Genomic DNA, 18209 nt, shown 5'->3' with positions numbered 1-18209 from the left:
TTTACTGAGAGGATGACGTCAGTGGCAGGGAATGTGGAGATAGGAAAGATGTCTTCAGTTGCCATCCCATTAGGTATAGAGACGATAGCTCACCGGACTTTCATAGAGCAGATCTCCTTCTATTCTGTCAATGACGACTGTTGTCTAATCCAATTAATAAATTGCCTATTTGTATATTTCTTTAGTATCTATTTTCCATAGGAACTCTACAGTAAGCTCCATGAGGACAAGGACTTTGTCACGTCTTGTTCACTGTTGCTTATTCCCACTGCTGAACCTAGTGTTTGACACATAGGTCAAACACTATGTGTTTGGTATAAATTGTTAGGTATAACAATTAGGTATAAACATTAGGTATAAATTGTTGAGTGAACAAAAAAACAAAGTTCAGAGTGAAAAGCAAAAAACTGAGCAGGAGTGTGGCAGTTATAGACTCTAGGTCTAACGTTGTGTTAGGACACATTTATAGTGACTTTTTAAGACATGAAGGAAAGACAACCATGATAATATGGGAGAGAATAATGTCTACTCTCATGGATTATTTAATTCTGTTCTCAGAGTTTAAGAAAGTAATAAAAACGTATAGAAATAAATCTGTTTCTCTCTTCTCTAACTCTGACTTTACTCCCACTCCAATCTGCTAATTGAGAGTGGGACTACAGTGAGGTTTGCAGTTCTATAGGAAATAAGAGGATGAATTTAATAGTGAAGACTCTTCCAGTGCTTATTTTCATGCCAAGCAGTGGCCTTAAATCAGCCAATGTCACTTTAAGGAGATAACATTCTTGCTCACTCAATAGAACATAGATTGAGGCATTCAATATGTTTGATGGGCCAAGAAGATTATTTAATAGTATTTTGGCTCTATAATTGTCGTTTCTTTGCATGGTTACTGAGCTACTAGAAATACCCCCACCTTTACCACCTGCACTGAGAGCCCACCATCACCCTAATAATAGAAGTTACCCCGAGAATAAACAGTAGAGTGAAGCTTCAAACCCAGATTGGTCTGACTCCAAAGCTCATGCCCTTTCCTGTTTGACTGTTATTACAAAGCATACTCTTTTTAGGCAGATCTTCCAATAAGGAATAGAACAGTTACATCCCATTTGATACCACCACTGTCAGGTAAGTGCATGATTGTTAACCAGATAATTCCCAGGTTTTAGTGGTCTTAGTTCAAGGCTGAGTGGCAGAACACCTGAGTTCAGTCCCTACGGACCTTGCCCTGATCCCTTGTCTTTATCTTTTATTTTTTTATTTTATTTTTTTATTTTTTACATCTTGATTGGAGTGTAATTGCTTTACAATGGCGTGTTAGTTTCTGCTTTATAACAAAGTGAATCAGTTATACATATACATATGTCCCTATATCTCCTCCCTCTTGCGTCTCCCTCCCCCCCACCCTCCCTATCCCACCCCTCTAGGTGGTCACAAAGCACCGAGCTGATCTCCCTGTGCTATGCGGCTGCTTCCCACTAGCTATCTATTTTACGTTTGGTAGTGTATATATGTCCATGCCACTCTCTCACTTTGTCACAGCTTACCCTTCCCCCTCCCCATATCCTCAAGTCCATTCTCTAGTAGGTCTGTGTCTTTATTCCCGTCTTTTAAATGGAGTCGTAGTTCATGAGAATTGGTGTGAATCATAAAGGACTGCAGAGCACAGGCAAAAGTAAAAGTAGATTAGTGGATTAGCTCAAGAAAGAATTATAGATTATTACTCTGAAAGAGCATTTTACCATTGTGCTTGATTTTGGATCAAAACTTGGAAAGACAGAGGAAAAGCAAAATAAGTCTACCATATATAGTCAAAATTTCTTTATGTAAAATTAGGAAGACAAGGCACTCAAGCATTCATCAGACACATTTATTTGATATTTCAGCTCCATTTATTTTTTTCACCTACTCTATTGCTCCTGATTTTGCTGTTTACTACTTTTGGTAACATTCTTTTTCAACTGAAACAGTGTTCCTAAAATTGTTCTGTGGTTCTTTATCAGGAATGATTCAATCTTTGACGGAGACCATGGGGTCAGGGAGCTAGAAATCAGAGTCATAGAGGTACAAGGGAGATGACTTTTTAGAAAGTGATTAGTAACACAAACTGGGAGGAAAAAAAATAAAATGAAGCCAGGTTGACTACATCAGATGCATCATTTAGCCAAAGGAGTAGAAATACTTTATAAAGGTATTATTTTAATCTACCATTTTCTGTCAGTTTTACTTAATAGTGAGACTGGTTAGGGTGTGGGCTTAACTTTTGTTATTCTAGTTTTATTAGGTTCTCTAATTTAAGTAAAATGGGAGTGTCCACTTCATTGTGTGGATATTAGTGCCTCTGAGCAGTGTACCCGCCCCCATCAGCCACATCAGCCATCATTTTAAATTTAAATGTATCTACACAAGGTAATAGAATGCTTTGCTAAATAGTTTGAATTAGTATTTTCACACCTCCCTCCAACTCTAAAATGCTAGGTATAGTCTTTCGGTCTGTTTCTTTCTGCTGTGGTGTCCCAGAGTGGTTTTGTGGCATTCCAGTCATGGATGTAATATGATAATTGACTTGTCTCAGTTGGCTCCAAGAGTGGAGGTTGGCTGAGTGAGGTTGCATGGTATAGTCTGCAATAAAACAAAACAAGAGGTGTAAAGAGACACTAACAAGACTTGAAAGATCTTTTCATAAATAAACATGTTTACATTCCAGTATATTTTATTAATGTAGCTTGCCTTTAGTTTCAGCCAGGGGTTGGCATAGTTTGGTCTTCTGTGGCCAGATCCAGCAACACCCATTCATTTGCACACCCATTCATTTGCATATTGCCCACAGCTGCTTTCTCACAACAATGGCAGAGTTGAGAGTAGTTGAGACATAATCATTTACTGACTCTTTAAAGAAAAAGTTTGGTGACCCCTGGTTTAAAGTAATTTCTTATCCTATTTCTTATTGGGTATATACATTCATGAAATGTAACAAGCCCCTAAATTCAAATGGTTCGGAAAACAAACATATATTTGTTTTGAAGTTGTTATAGCACATCATTAAAAAAAAAAGAAAATGACATGACCCCATAATTTCCAAAATAAAGATTTCCATATAGCAGCCGGAACATTCTAAGGCTTCAAATACTGAGTATGTCAGTTTATTTCTTTGGAAAGAAACGGAAAAAAAATATACGTAAACACACATAGTTACAGTTTTATAGGGGTTTCCAGAATTTTAACACTCCAAATAGAGTATCAATATTGGTATTATCCATATGGCTTAATAGTGAAAGCAGGGAGTAGGGTCAGGATTCTTGAGTTCAGTTTATTTTGCCCATACAAGGCTAAAAGTTTCATATTGATTATGGATCTGCAAGAGTAATTAAAACTTTTTGAGGGGTAAAATATGATTAAAGACCAGCTAAAATAACTGCTATCTCAGCCATGTAATTTATTGTTAGTGCTTGCTAGTCACTCATAGGAAGGTGTGATCAGTCACTAAATATTTCTGATTGCTGTAGAGGCAAAGCAAATTGACTTTATTCACTTATAGGATGGCAGGTGCTATTTCCTAGGAAAATAATTCATTTCAAAATTTAGTACATTGTGTTAAGACAGTTTTTCAAATTAAGGTATTATTTTGAAAAAACATCCTAATATCCAAGGCCAAATTCTCCTATTTCACACTTTTTGAAAGGAAGGTAAAGAGAAAATATTGATTGTTAAGAAAAGAAAAAAATATAGAGGATTGCTTCTGAAAACATAACAACTGTGTGTTCCAATTTCCTAACCATCTGTCATACAGGAATTTTATCCATTAGTAGTCTATTCTATCTGTAGCTCCACTCATGTGACCTTAGAGATATATGCAGGAAGACTGCTTATGAAATATAAGGGAAATCACAACATTTGAAATGTGGATATGTGCATCAGGGCTTTAAAAGGTGACTTCATTTGACTTGAGTTTTTATCAAAGTTGAATATGCTTACTACTAAACTTAATTTTGCTAAGAAGAATCAAGTGCCAAGTTTACGTCTGAACTTGATTCCTTGTCTGTCCCATAGTCACCACTAATATGGCTACTCAACCTTTATTAGAGGAAGTAAAATGAGAGTTTAAGAAACTTGTTTGGGAATTGCATACTCTGCTCGGAATGTAGTATTTAACTGTACAGGCAGCAAATTGGTCCGAGTATAGCTTATATGTATCTATTCCCCGAATGTTTGATTAACGGGCTGATCTGGGTACTATTGCTGCTTAATGAACTACCCCAACATTGAGTAGCTTGCAATAATCATTTTATTATGCTCATGGATTCTGTGGGTCAGGCTAGGGGACAGCAAGGTTGCTTGTCTCTGCTCCACACTGTCTAGGATTTCAGCTGAAAAGATTTGAGGGCTGGGATCATTTGGAGGCCCCTTCGCTCATATGGCTGGGTCCTGTGCTGGGAAGACTTGGAGACTAGAACTGCCACCTGGACTGCCTACAGCTGGCTTCTTCATGTGGCTGCTCCAAGTGAATTGGCTTGGAGCCAAGCATGGCAGCTATAGGACTGTTGGATTTCTTACATGGCAGCTCAAGTCGCCAAGCATGACTATTCCAGCAAACACGGTGATAACTGCATCATCTCTTATAACCCAGCCTTGAAAGCCATACAGCCTCACTTCCACAGTGTTCTGTTGGTCAAAGCGGTCCCAAGTCCAACCAGATTCCAGGAGAGGAGAGTTAGACTCTACCTCCTTATAGGGGAGTGTTAAGGTCACATTGCAGAAGAAGATGTGGAAATGGGAGATGTTACTGAGACCCTCTTTGGGAAATAGAATCTGCCGCCCTGGCCAAAGAAAAAGTGAGTACAATATTGAGAAAATATAAGTGTTTAGTGAAATGTTAACATTTTTATGATATTGATTGTTTATTAGAATTGGATGTCTAAACGGCATCCCAGACCTACTACATTCAAAACAGTGTTCTATATCTTTTCCCCAAATCAAAACAGTGGTTTCTGTCTTCTCCAAACTTGGTCCTCATCAGGTAACCCTGTGTTAGGAAACAGCACCATTTCCTAGCCAAAATTTAGGATTCATCCCTGATTTTTCTTGTCCTTTCAACTAGTATATCTAATCTGTCAAGTCCACTTAGTTCTACCCAAAATGCCTCTCAAATTCACCCACTTCTCCCCATCTTTAGTGCTCTCCCCCAAATGCAAGCCATCAGTTCCTCTCTAATCCATCTCCATTTAGTATTAAGAATGAATTTCCCAAAGCCTAAATTTGATCATGTGATACCCTTGTTTACAAGTCTTCAGTAGCTTCTGATTGCTCTTAGCATATGATGTTAATTTCTTTCTGGACCTACAAAACCCTGCAAGATCTGACTCCTGCCTTCCCCAAATCTCATCCCATACCACTCTTTCCTTTGCTCATTTTGCTCTACCCTCACCAGTCTCCTTTTATTCCTCAACCCCCAAGAGTCTTTGAACCTGCTTTTTATCTGCCTGAAGTGTTTTCTTCACAGTTTTCTGCATGGCTGACTCTTAAAGTCAGCTGTTACCTCCTCAAGCCTTCTCTGATGAGCCAATCGAAAGTATTCGATCTCATTACTCTCTCCTTTATCATCATATTAATTTCTGTAGTAGAACTTAATCTATACATTTGTTTACTTGTTTATTGCCTCTCTTCCCAATTAAAATTTAAGCTCCCTGAAGACAGTGGCCTTTTCTGTCTTGCTCACCCCTATTTCTTCAGTACTTCATTGGATCTGGTGCATAATAGACATTCTAAAAATGTTTTTTTTTGAAAAAAATAAATGAAAGATTGCTTAAAACAAGGAAAAATCATATGTTTAAGCCTAATTTCTCATGAAAACTTATCCATATTGTACTAAAGCCCAAGACTGAACACACAAGATGATTTTTAAATTAATAGCCACAGGAAAGTAAAAACTCACAAGTGCTTTTTGGGTTCAATCTGACCTTTCAAGGGAGATCTTACTATATTTGAAGTTGTAATTGTCATTACCTCAACTTAAGCTTCATTTATTCATTCTTTATTTTTTCATTCAGTTTTTGGTGAGAGCCTATTATATTCATGGGACTGCACTAGAGGAGATGAAGAATGTAAAAATGTGTAAGATCCATTTTCTACTCTCACAGAGGCTACAGTTTTGTGGGGGAAATGAGGAACACATACTGAAAGCCTCATTACATTGAGATGTAAGTGGCACAACCTAAATGCTCTCCGTATAGAGAAGAGAGAGGTCGTCTGTACTGAACTAATCAGAGAAGATAATATGGATTAGGTAGCACTTTAATTGGGTGTTTAAAAATAAAAAGGCTTTCAATAGGTGGAGATGGAGGTGGAGGAAAGAAATTCATTCCTCGTAAAATAAATTGGCCTGAGCCAGTAATCAGGACCAAGAAAATGAAATGCATGCTTGGGGAGTGGTGAGAAGTCCCATACATCAAGCTATGTATGGGATCAGTAGCAAATACAGCTGGTTGAAACCTGGTCAAGAAAGGTCACTAACTGTAAGCTAAATAATTTGAACTTTATTCAGTAGTTGATAAAGAGCTTCGAAAGTGTTGTTGTTGTTGTTGTTTTTTCGGGAGGGTAGTAGCTTAATCAAAACAGTGCTTTAGGAAGACTCACCTGCTTTGTGTGCAGTTTAGACTGAAAATTGGGGTGAGTGGGTGGTAAAGAGCCCACACTTTTTCACCAAAGACCAAGGACCATGTAATATTAACTTTCTCTGTGTACCTCCTACGGGTAGATTGAGGAAACATGGTGGAGTCGAAAGAGTGGAGGTTTAGGCCTGGTTTCAGAACCCTGGCCCCATAACTTTGGTACTTGTTTCTGGGCTTCTGTTTCCTTAATTGTAAAATAGGGATAATTTTTATCTTATTGACAAGGATTAGGAAGTTCTTGACAAATGGTAGCTATTATTAATTATTGAATGCAGCACTGAATTTATTTGCTTCAACTTTAGCATTATACTGGACTACTTCTGTTTGCCTTAATTGGTAGTCTATGCTAAAGCAAGATTATGAAAGCAGTTAGGACAGAACCACTATACCTAGTATGTAATATTTCTGTATTCTCTGAAAAATCACCTCCATCTACTTGATTACTCTGCTGTTTATTCCAAATAGTAACTGCAGCATCAGCAGAAGCTTTTGAATAGTTGTTTCTCTAAATGGAATGTCTTTTACTTTTGCCAGGATAGACAAAGTGTTAAATAAGTACTCAATACTTATTATATTTTAATTTAATCAAAGAAGCGGTAATGGAATTTGAGGGCCACTGGCTGGAGCAGCAAGAGCTGTCTAGCGCTCTTTCTTCCACTTTGTCCCTCTTTAGGGTTTATTTTAATACCATCCTTGGACTAGGATACCAGGGTATTGGTTCTAAGGCATCACTGAATCTATGAAGAAATGTGAGCACCTAGGAGTGATCTGGGGTTACTTTCCCTGGATCAAAGTTACCAAAGTACTCAAATGGAAAATTGAGAGGAAAGGAATTTACCTTTTAATTATTTGAAAATTACCTTTCTCTTTCAGTTTCTATCTTACCATTACAGATGCTAGCACAGAAGTTTCTGAACGATTTTTGCTAAATACTAACCTTTAAATTTAAGCAAGTAAGAAGTGCTGAAGGAAATTTGTTACCAATTTCTGTGTAATGCTGGATGAAATGTTCATTTTTGGTAAACAGAGGTGAAAGTCTTAAAATTTAACTTAGGGATGAAGATTGCTAGTACCAGGCCAGGGCCTAAATACCAAAACAACAATAACCATACCAGAATACCAAGAAAAAGATTTTCTTCTACCACTTATTTCAGTATAAAAAATTGTAAAGTTAAGGAGGGATGGAACAAGCAAATACCATGGTGTTACCCATTCATGAGATGTTATTAATGACCTTCAAACATATATGTTGTATGTCTATTTTGTGCCCTCTAGGGATGAGTGGCTAGAAAGCACATACATGTAATTGAAGTTAAAAGAAAATAGCACAAAAAAATCTCATTTTAAATAGTTGTGATTTAAAAGCAGCCATGTTAAAAAAGAAAATAAAACCAAACTATAGTGGCTTCAACTTCCAAACATTCTGGTTTTGGATAGCTGAGTTCTCAGAAAGTATATGCAGGTGTTGATATTAGCGTACATGTGCTCTGTCAGGTTCAGTTGAAATTGGGGTAGTAGATGTAATTGAAGTATCATATTGTGTGGATTTCCCCAACAATTAGCCAACTCTCTGGATCAGTTGTTTAAGTTCACAGAAAAAGACCAACCCCCAACTCCAAACTTCCACTAATTTTGAGGAAATCTGAAACAGAGTTGACATGTAAGAAGATGTATGGAGTTCTGGTATTCACGTTGCTTCTCTTGATGACGGGAGTGATAACATTACTAATAATAGGGTTATTATGAAGATGGAGTTCATTTATCTTAAGTAATTAGAACAATCCCTGGAACGTGGTAATGGCTATGTAAGTGTTGGCTATTAGCGGCATTAGCATGTATTAGTATTGTTAGTGGGGCTATCAATATTTTCATTGCCAGATAGCAGAAACTGTCAATAGAAAGGCTATTTCATGTGAATTTTCATAAGCAGAAGGGCAATTCTGGAATTGTGCTGACATAAGAGTGTAACACCTATTAACTGGGTTTAGGAAGATGGAACCAAATTCAGGCTCCACACTCCTTTTTTTCTAGCTGTATCTCTTAAAACTTGTGTTTATGCCAAAAGAGATTGTCCTCACTTAAAGTTAGTCTCGATGACCACATCATTAAAAAAAAAATACACTGTGATCAATCAACTGGAAACCACAGATCTTAATTATGCAAAAAGGAAAATATGCCCCAATATTAGCAGTCTTCTCTGAAAGGGAATATTTCTCACTGCCATTCCATCTATTTTTCTCTGTTGCACAACTTTTTTTATAATGAAACTATATTACTATCATAACAGAAAAAAGCAACAGATTTTCATTTTTGAAAACCAACGGCTATAATCAAAGGTACAACAAGATGCCCAATAAAACATTACTTTAAAATTTTGTACTGTATTTTTATATGCCAAGATGCAAGAAAAGCAGCAATATTCTTTTGAAGATCTTCTCATCCCACAACACTAACTTGAACAAAGCCCAGGTGGGTAGTGAGCAAACACTGTCAGCACTGAACAGCATCCAATAACTATGAAAGGGTTCAGACATTCCAGTCGTGTCATTGGTGTTGCAGTAGCCTCTGTTTCATAGTTTGTAAGGATATTAATCTTACTATCAGAAGGGTTTCTGTGAATTATATATTACAATAATATACAATATATAATTATACAGTACTTGTATGGAAAATAGTTATAGGCAGGTAAATGAGATTATTTATATATTTTAATTCAAATTTAAATTAAAAAATAAGCAATTGATCCACATGGCTCAAAATTCAAAAAATTACAAAGGATACAGTGAAAAGTCTTTCTCCCTATGCCTACCCCACAATCACCTAGTTCCTTTTCCTGGAGGCAAATACTGTTTTTAGTTGCTTTTATATCCTTCCAGAGATGTTTTGTGCACATGCAAATAAATACATAGATATAGTCTACAAGTTATAGATTAGGAAGAATGATGTCTTAAGGAATTTGTGGAGCCTGAATCTGTTGTAATAGAAAAGTATTCTGGTTGAGTAAGGGTCTCTCTTTTTAATGTTCCAAAAAGAGTGGATGCAATTGATCATTCTGTGAGTAATTACCGAGTTCCTACTATGTGTAAGACTCGTGCCAAATGCTGTTTGTCCTGTCAAGTTGCCTTTAAAATTTTTCATATGTATTCATCTTGTCATTCAGATCTGTGTGCTCAAACATCACCATGTCAGAAAGGCCTTCCCTAATACCCACTTGCAAACAGCTCTCCCTCACCCTCTCACTGTGTTTTGTTTCTTCTGGAGCTAAGGTGATTCTATAACTTCTCACCAATTTCTCATTTGATAATGAAATGGAGTGCTATTATCATTACACAGGGATAAGAGGGTAAACTGGAACTATAAACTGGGATGGTTGGCCACCCTATTTATACCGTTTATTACGTCACAGCATTTTGCATTCCAAGGGAATAGAGATTATCTTGTCTATTTATTGATATTTGTCCACTTGTAATCTCCATGAAGCCAGGACTTTGCTTGTTTTAGGAACCCATCACCTGGAAGAGTCCTGGACACACAGTAGGTGCTTGATAAATATTTGTGGGCTGAATGGGTAACCCAATCATGCTTCATGTTCTGTGTAGAACTGAGCATCTTTTGGTCAGCAAGGGGAAACTGAAAAGTCATAAAGGGCAAATTTGCTCAGAATGTGTCCTCCCTCAGGATAGGGGGAAAAAGAAGAGGCAACTTTTAATATTCAAATTTCAATATCTTGCAGCATTTCGTGTAAAGAGATCTGTCTTGCAGATGTGCACTGGAAGTGTCAACTGTTTGGTTATTTGCAGGGAGATGGGGGGTGTTGTGGGCTGCAGGATAGGCCTGGTCTGGGGAGTAGACCAATGGGATGAGAATGGTCATGGACCAGTTTGATCCAGTGGTTGGATAATCTGTAGAAGACCTGTCTCCACACAGTGGAACAGCTATGTCCATGTGACTCAGTCCATAGGAGAAAAGGAAGAGCAACTTCAGAGCAAGCAGCCTGCCATCTGGGCTTATTCATCCTCCAGGAGGTGGGAGGCCAGCAGGATACAAAGGAACAAGCACCTGTCTGTGTGTGGGATGTGGCTAGTGGGTCACACACAGATACAGACACAGGCAGAGACACACAGACACACACAGACACAGACACACACAGACACACACACAGACACACACACACACACACAGACACACACACACACACACACACACACACACACACACACACACACTGATTAGCAGAGTCCAAGGGCCCTGGGAGTCGGTTTTGGTAGAAAAGTCTGATGTAATTCTCTACTATCTTACCTAAAACTGGACTAATCTTTTTAATCATAGAGGGCATAGGTTGTAGTGGCTTAGTAGCTCAATTTAATTTTCCCTTTTCCTTTCCAAACAGAGAAGCCTATGTCCTGCTTTTGGGGCTGATCCATGGGAGAATTCCTGCAGGAGGAAGAGGCTGAAACTCTGGCCTAGCGTTATTAAACAGAGCACTCATAATAAATGTGTCAATACTATTTCTGAAATATTTGCAAGTTTCTCTCTATCACAAACATATTGTTCAAATTTTATTAAAGAAAAATATTGTAGTATCCTATTGGAATTATTGGGTTTTTGGGTAATTATCTTAAGCCCCTTGATTTTATTGCTGAGGGAACTGAGTCCCAGAAAGGTTGAATAACTTGCCTTACTCTACATGAGCAGATATAGTCTCCTGTTTTTACAAGTTAGAACCTCTTCTAATATTTGACGATAGGTATGTGTTTTTTTTTTAATTAATTAATTAATTAATTTTATTTTTTTAGGCTGCGCCTATGGCATATGGGATCTTAGTTCCCCGACCAGGGATCAAATCCGTGCTCCCTGCATTGGGAGCGCGGAGTCTTAACCACTGGACGGCCAGGAAAGTCCCATGTTGTTTTAAAGTGACATTTGGATATGGCTGAGATTTCAGTAGTTTAAGCTGTGAAGCAACTTATGACGCATATTTAACCATATAAAATTATTTTCCCTAGCTCGTGCCATGCTGACAGCTTACAAAACCTGTGTTCATCTTGCTTCACTCATAAAAAGGGACTACAGTTATTTTTAAAAAATATTTTATTAACTTTTATTGGAGTATAGTTGCTTTACAATATTGTGTTAGTTTCTACTGTACAGCAAAGTGAATCGGCTATACATATACATATATCCCCTCTCTTTTGGATTTCCCATTTTAGGTCACCACAGAGCACTGAGTAGAGCTCCCTGTGCTATACAGTGGGTTCTCATTAGTTATCTATTTTATGCATAGTATCAATAGTGTGTATATGTCAATTCCTATCTCCCAATTCCTCCCCAAACCCTTTCCCCCTTGGTATCCATATGTTTGTTCTCTACGTCGATGGGACTACAGTTATTTTTAAACCTGGAATTTGAAGGAGGGAATATAGATTATATATCAAGGTTGGCTGAATTTACTCAGGAATTTTTCAGACTGAATATGTAATTTCTGGAGTGTAAGTGAAAGAAAAATGAAGTCTTTAAGTGATCTCTTTGTCTCTCTTTGTCTATATCTTCAGTTTCATCCCAGACTAGTCCCAGGATGGGAAGAAAAAGTGATTTTCTCTTTCCTTACTCTTACATTATGAAGTGGTTGATTAAACTGATTCCAGGGCAGCCACTTTAATGAGCATTAGATAGCAATATTGCTTAATAACAAAACAACTACAAGTCAAAACAAGTATTGGCACAAAGAAAATCTCTATTCTGTGTAGCAAAATGTTTATCAGACTTCCACCAATGAGCCATGTGTTTAAAAAGCAGCTGATATTGAGAAACATTTCTGATTATTCTTTGAAGTTTGTAGTAACAGGATATAACATATCTATACTACCTCCTTTTGTTTAGGGCCCCAAATGAGATGTGTATGAATGTTGCAATTTTGTATAACTCCAGGATAAGCATTCAATTATATCTTTCACCCTTTTTTTCTTTTCTAGTAAAATAGAATAATAAAAAAACCCAAATAATAGTTTATGGGCTCTGCTATTTGTTGAAAAAAATGCTTTATAGATAATATTCAGTGACAAGCCATCACTCTCCTTGGTTTATATAAAGAAACTTAAATACAGAGGTCTTTAAGTAAAAAAAATACAGAGGTCTTTATAAAGAGGTGTGACTATACACAATCACACAAAGATTGAGAAAACTCTTTGTGGCAATAATTCTACCTGCAGGTCAGATCTGTGCCCTACTTCTGTGAATAATCGTCACAGGGTCTACTAGTTGCATTATTTTTTAACATACAAACTTCTTGTTTTAGAATCAAAGAGTGCCAAGCTTCTCCAAGACCAGGAATGCCTGGACTGCCTATTCGAAAACCTTCACCTTCATTCTTGCTGGAGACATTATGTCGTCAGGAGGTTTCATCACCTGCTGCCACTAGATGGTGCCTGTCATTGAAACAAAGGTTCTTCCTCCCATCTTTTGTTTCCTTTAGGTGCCTGTAAGGACGTTGGATGATATCAAAGAAATTTGATTGATAAGTTAAGTAGTGGGTTAGTATTCTAGAAGGTCATTTAGCACAGAGAGTTATTTATTTTATTTTGTAATTTATTTTTGTAATTTATTTTTGGCTGCGTTGGGTCTTCATTGCTGTGTGAGGGCTTCTCATTGTGGTGCCTTCTCTTGTTGTGGAGCACGGGCTCTAAGCGTACGGGCTTCAGTAGTTGTGGCACGTGGGCTCAGTAGTTGTGGCTCGTGGGCTCTAGAGCGCAGGCTCAGTAGTTGTGGAGCATGGGCTTAGTTGCTCTGTGGCATGTGGGATCTTCCTGGACCAGGGCTCGAACCCATGTGCCCTGTGTTGGCAGGTGGCTTCTTAACCATTGTGCCACCAGGGAAGCCCCACAGAGTTACTTATTAAAAAAAAAAAAAATCATTATCCAGAAAGACTACTTATATTGTTTTTCTAATTCCACTAATTTTTTCTGTTCATCCTTCTTGTCACCAAGCTGTGTGAACTCCAGTACAAAATGAACAAATAAATCTTTCCTTGGGCTCATGAGAATCAAGGGACATAATTCAAGGTTTAGAATCAGTGAAAAAAAGATCTCAGGATTCATTGTCCTTGCTCAGAATAGCAATAGCAAAGGTGACCACATGCAGAGATAACGAGAAAAGTTAATGACCTTTCAAAAGAAAAACACTTGCATCTCAATTACTGGACAATAATCAATAGGAAAGGAAATGGAACATGCTTTTTTAATTGTGGGATACCAAACATCAAGTAATGAGAAAGATAACAGGTTGTTGGCTTGTTGCCAGTGACAGCTCTTTTTCTCATTAATTTAAGGCACACACAAAACCTCAGCCCAAAGTGCTCTAATTCCCTCTCTGCCTCCCACCCCACACTCCAGCCCTATACTCTTTCAGGGTAAATTTGGTCAATCTTGATAGTAAAATGCCTTCAGGGGTTACTTACTTGGTTTGTGTGAAGGACAGTTTGATATATTTTGTAGCAGAATATTGGAAAACATAAGCTTCTTGGATTTTTCCTTTCCCAAACAGTCACCAACGCTGACCATTCATGGCTGGTTCACGATTATAATGAGAAATTGTCAGCTATGTTGAAATACGTAATCCACAGTGTGAAAAACTGCTGAACAGCAGTTGTAAATTCTTAATACAAAAGTGTCTTCTCTTTTCCTGTGAGCTTACTTTGGGGTTGCTGATTCTTGCTAACTGTGTGCTCAGGGACTGAAAGTTAATTTTAACATTAGTCTAAAAACAAAATATAACTATGTAGGGAAAACCTTTAAAGCTAAAAAAAAAAAATCTTGTTTTGAATTTCCCACATCACTGCAGTGGGTCATGTTGAATGTGTGAGCATATATGTGAGCCAGATGTAACAACACCCAGACACACAACATTAATGCAATTTAATTTTAAACATTAGACAGCTTCTGGTGGTTCCTAGTGTCTCCTGAGCATTGACTAAGGATTTTAAACACACCACGTTTTTTAAAAAGATACACGAGTATATACCTGCTTCCCAAGCAGTGGTGAGGTACAATAGATCTATTCCAGTTTTAAATACTGGAAAGAAAAGTCTTTTCCCCTGGTACTTCCCTAATGGCACAGTGGTTAAGAATCTGCCTGCCAATGCAAGGGACATGGGTTCAAGCCCTGGTCCAGGAAGATCCCACATGCCGTGGAGCAACTAAGCCTGACCGCCACAACTACTGAGCTTGCGCTCTAGAGCCCGCGAGCCACAACTACTGAGCCCGTGTGACACAATTACTGAAGCCCGCGCCTAGAGCCTGCGCTCCCAACAAAGAGTAGCCCCGCCCCCTCCTCCTCGCAACTAGGGAAAAGCCTGCAGGCAGCAATGAAGACCCAACGCAGACAAAAAAAAAAAAAAAAGCCTTGTCCCCAAATTATTTCCCTCCAGATTCGCCCCCCCCAAGTCTTATTAATTACAGCTTAGCACTGAAGGAAGGTTTGGAACCAAATCTTTGGAGCAGGTTGTCAGTATGTGATATTATTTCTCTTGGGCTTTATGTGCTTTGGTGGCTATCCTCAAAGATGCAGTTTGGTCAGTGACTTCCACATGTGTATTATATATATAATATGTGTTAATAGGCTTATATAGGCTTACGTCATATACCGTGAGGCTCAAATCCATTAAGTGGCTTCTCTCTAGCAGTACTCAAAACATTAGATGGTGTCTGTGCTGACGGTCTGTTTATAGCTTAATGGTCTACTGAACTGATCACGATGGGGCTGGGTCATCGATATATTATTAGTAGTATGTGCTTGGCAAAGGGGACTTAAACTCTAATTGGCCTTAGGAACACAGTAAATACAATAATCCCTTTATATCCTCAAGAAACTCCCTTGGATGGCTTAAAGATGTTTCCCAAACTGCTTGAGGACGACAGAAGTCCAGTGACATAAGCGAAGGACAGGTTGAGAGCCGTGCCCTCCCCAGGCATCCTCTGCTAAAGGTGTACGATGTCTTAATACTGTGTGCTGGCAGCACTCTCGCTACCTATATTCCTCAAGTTTTATAAAGTAGCGTCAAGAGTGACCTGGGGCTGGGAAATGCCAGCAACTTCAGTTCTGCAAGAGAGAATAAGCTCTCCCCAGCGGGGAACTCTAGCGAACAGGGCAAAAAGCTGGTCCTCGCAGCCCGCTCAGGGCGTGAGAGAGACGGAACCCAGGAAGGCGAAGGCGGCGGGTCGGGAGCCGGGTCCTCGGTCAGCTCCAGCCGGGCGCTGCGCGCAGAGCCGGGGCCCCCGGCAGAGGCGGTGCGGCGCGAGGCCCCTCCCCGCCGCCGCCGCCGTCGCCGCCGCCGCCGCCGCCGCCGCCGCCGCCACCGCCGCCTCCGCCGCCGCCGAAGCCCGGGCTGCTGACGCCGAGCGGCGGCCCGGAGCGGTGGGGGCCGGGCGCGCGCGAGCGAGGGCAGGGCAGGGGGCTGGCCGAGGCCAGTCGCGGCTTTAAATATGGATCGCGGGCTCGCGCTCGTGGCACAACCTCCGCCACCGCCGCTTTCTCCGATCCCCCCGCCCTCCCCGGGCTCGCTCCCGAGGGGCGTCCAGGCCGGGCACCGCCGCTGCAGTGTTAGTTACTGGCAGAAACGTTGGCAGAAACGTCGGCGATCCCCATAAATATGCAGGAGCTGCAGAAGGCAAAGTAGAGTAGACGCCCGCGCTCTCCCACACTCACTGGCCGCTCACCACGCGGGCCGTGTAGATATCTATCCCCCGCGCTATCTCCCCCATTTTCTCGCGGGCCGTTCAGGTTCCCGTCCTGCTGGCTCCGAGGACCCTCCCGCCCCAGCGCCCTCGCCCCGTCCTCGCCTCCCTCCGCCCCGGAGCGCGCAGCCACCCGGGCGGCAAAGTTGTGACTACTTGGGCGCGGGTGGCTTGCGCTCCGCTGGCTCCGCGCCTCGCACCAACTTCCCGCGGTTCGGCCCCGCCGCGCCCCGAGCCCGCGCCTCCGGGGATCCCGCGGGCCCCCAGCTTCCAGCCCCGGCGGCGCGCCGGGCAGCGCTTCGGTGGCGGCGGCGGCGGCGCAGGCGGTGGCGGCGGCGGCGGCGGCTGCAGCCCCACACTCAGCCGCCAAACTGGAGGAGCGACGGAAGCCGGACCCGAGGAGGTGAGCGCCCGGCCGGGGCCGGGGAGGGAGGGTCGGCCGACTCCCCCGCCTCCCGGCGGCGGCGGGCGCTGGGGCGGCGGGCCCGGGGCAGGTCCCGGAGGGGGCTCAGGCGGCCTCTGGCGCGCGCCGGGAGGGAGAGAGAGGTCAGTTGCGGGCCGGGCATCCCCGGGGCTGGGCGCTGGCGGAGTGTGCAAGCCGAGGACGCGGAAAAGTACTTTTTTTCTTCTTCGCGTTTAGAGGAAGAGTTTGGGTGGTCCTGTTTCTCCCCCACTGTAAAGCCCTCAGCTCGTAACCCGGCGTTGCCGCCCGGACTGGGGGGCCACTGTACCCCGCGGGCTGGGCTCCGGCGCAGTGACACGTGTGTTCCTGTGAGCCTGGGTGGCCCCAGTGTGGCTGGGCACCTGCTTGAGAGGGTAACGTCCCCAAACCCACTAGCGGGGGAGGCTTGGGGGGGGAACTTACGGTGCCGCCGAGACCGCGGCCCCCACTTCACTGCCAGCTCCGAGATGGAGCATTCACATCTTTCCCTGGCACGCCGAAAGCGGGGGTGAGTCAGGCAGATTCTCTGCAAGTGGCACACACACAATTATTTGCAATGGATTTGGAAAGGGTAGGCAGAGGTTAAACTGGGATTTCTCTTGGCCGGCGACAGTGGAGCTCTTCCTCAGGTACTGGGCAGCATGTGCGTCTTGGCAAGAAGAGGTGATTTCTTTTTTCTTAAGTGCATTTTACCCAGCCTTTGCCAGTCCGTTAATAAGAGTCACCAAAGAAAGGCAGGAGTTGGGAACTACATCAGCAAACTGCGGCAAGCACCACAAGCAGGAAAGTTATTAAAGAACAAAAGAACAGTAACAACAAAAAAACCCGGAACTTGACATGAGAGATGGAGAAGGAAGCCATTCTACCTCTGTTCTACCATCGTAAACCATTTTTTAAAAAAGTTCCATCTAAAACTTCTGTTTTGTCCACCCCTCATTCCTTCTCCAGGCCTTGCCTTCATAATTGGCCTGCACCAAGCTCTTTCCAGGCTTGATGATGAAGAGCACTTTGTAATTCTGGTTTACCCTCCTCATTTCTTTTCCCATTTCACTTCAGTGCTGGAGAAAGTTGCTCCCAATGGGAAATCATGAACACTGGCCTGTGCCAAACACACATTGTCTCAAATCCTGGAACAATTCCTTTCCTAAGAGACACTGCATTGTAACATATTTCCCTTTTTCTCATGTATCTGGGACTTGGAGTTCGAATACTACCTGAATTAAATTTAAGTGTACATTGCTCAATACGGCTTAGTTTTTCATTTTGGTTTGAATAGATTGTTCAAAGCAGTTTAGAGCCGTATTCAGTAGCTTCTTATGGCCAGTGTAATGTCTTTTGAAAAGGTTTCTGACTTAAGAACTCTCTTCCTTG

The 18209-nt window shown here is 41.4% G+C and overlaps 2 protein-coding genes across 3 annotated transcripts in view; both read left to right on the top strand.

Moving 5' to 3' along the window:
- The window catches only part of DCK (deoxycytidine kinase), a 120496-nt gene that overhangs the window by 99533 nt on the left and 2754 nt on the right, over positions 1-18209 (top strand). The window contains exon 7 of one of the 2 annotated variants that reach the window (XM_060148048.1): positions 12964-13102. The exons of the other annotated variant lie outside the window; for it this stretch is intronic. Coding sequence (XP_060004031.1) covers positions 12964-13086 — 123 coding nt within the window. The 3' untranslated portion in view covers positions 13087-13102. Of the gene's footprint in view, positions 1-12963; positions 13103-18209 lie in introns of those variants that run through there. 2 annotated transcript variants of the gene reach the window in all.
- SLC4A4 (solute carrier family 4 member 4) overlaps positions 16721-18209 on the top strand; it is a 347265-nt gene continuing 345776 nt past the window's right edge. Inside the window, exon 1 of the mRNA XM_060148054.1 lies at positions 16721-16799. The gene's annotated coding sequence lies outside the window, so the exon portion shown is untranslated. The remainder of the gene's footprint in view (positions 16800-18209) is intronic.

This window comes from Lagenorhynchus albirostris, chromosome 4 (genome assembly GCF_949774975.1).
Source record: "Lagenorhynchus albirostris chromosome 4, mLagAlb1.1, whole genome shotgun sequence".
In the NCBI taxonomy this organism is placed as follows: domain Eukaryota; kingdom Metazoa; phylum Chordata; class Mammalia; order Artiodactyla; family Delphinidae; genus Lagenorhynchus; species Lagenorhynchus albirostris.
This window is presented reverse-complemented; position numbering and strand designations above follow the sequence as displayed.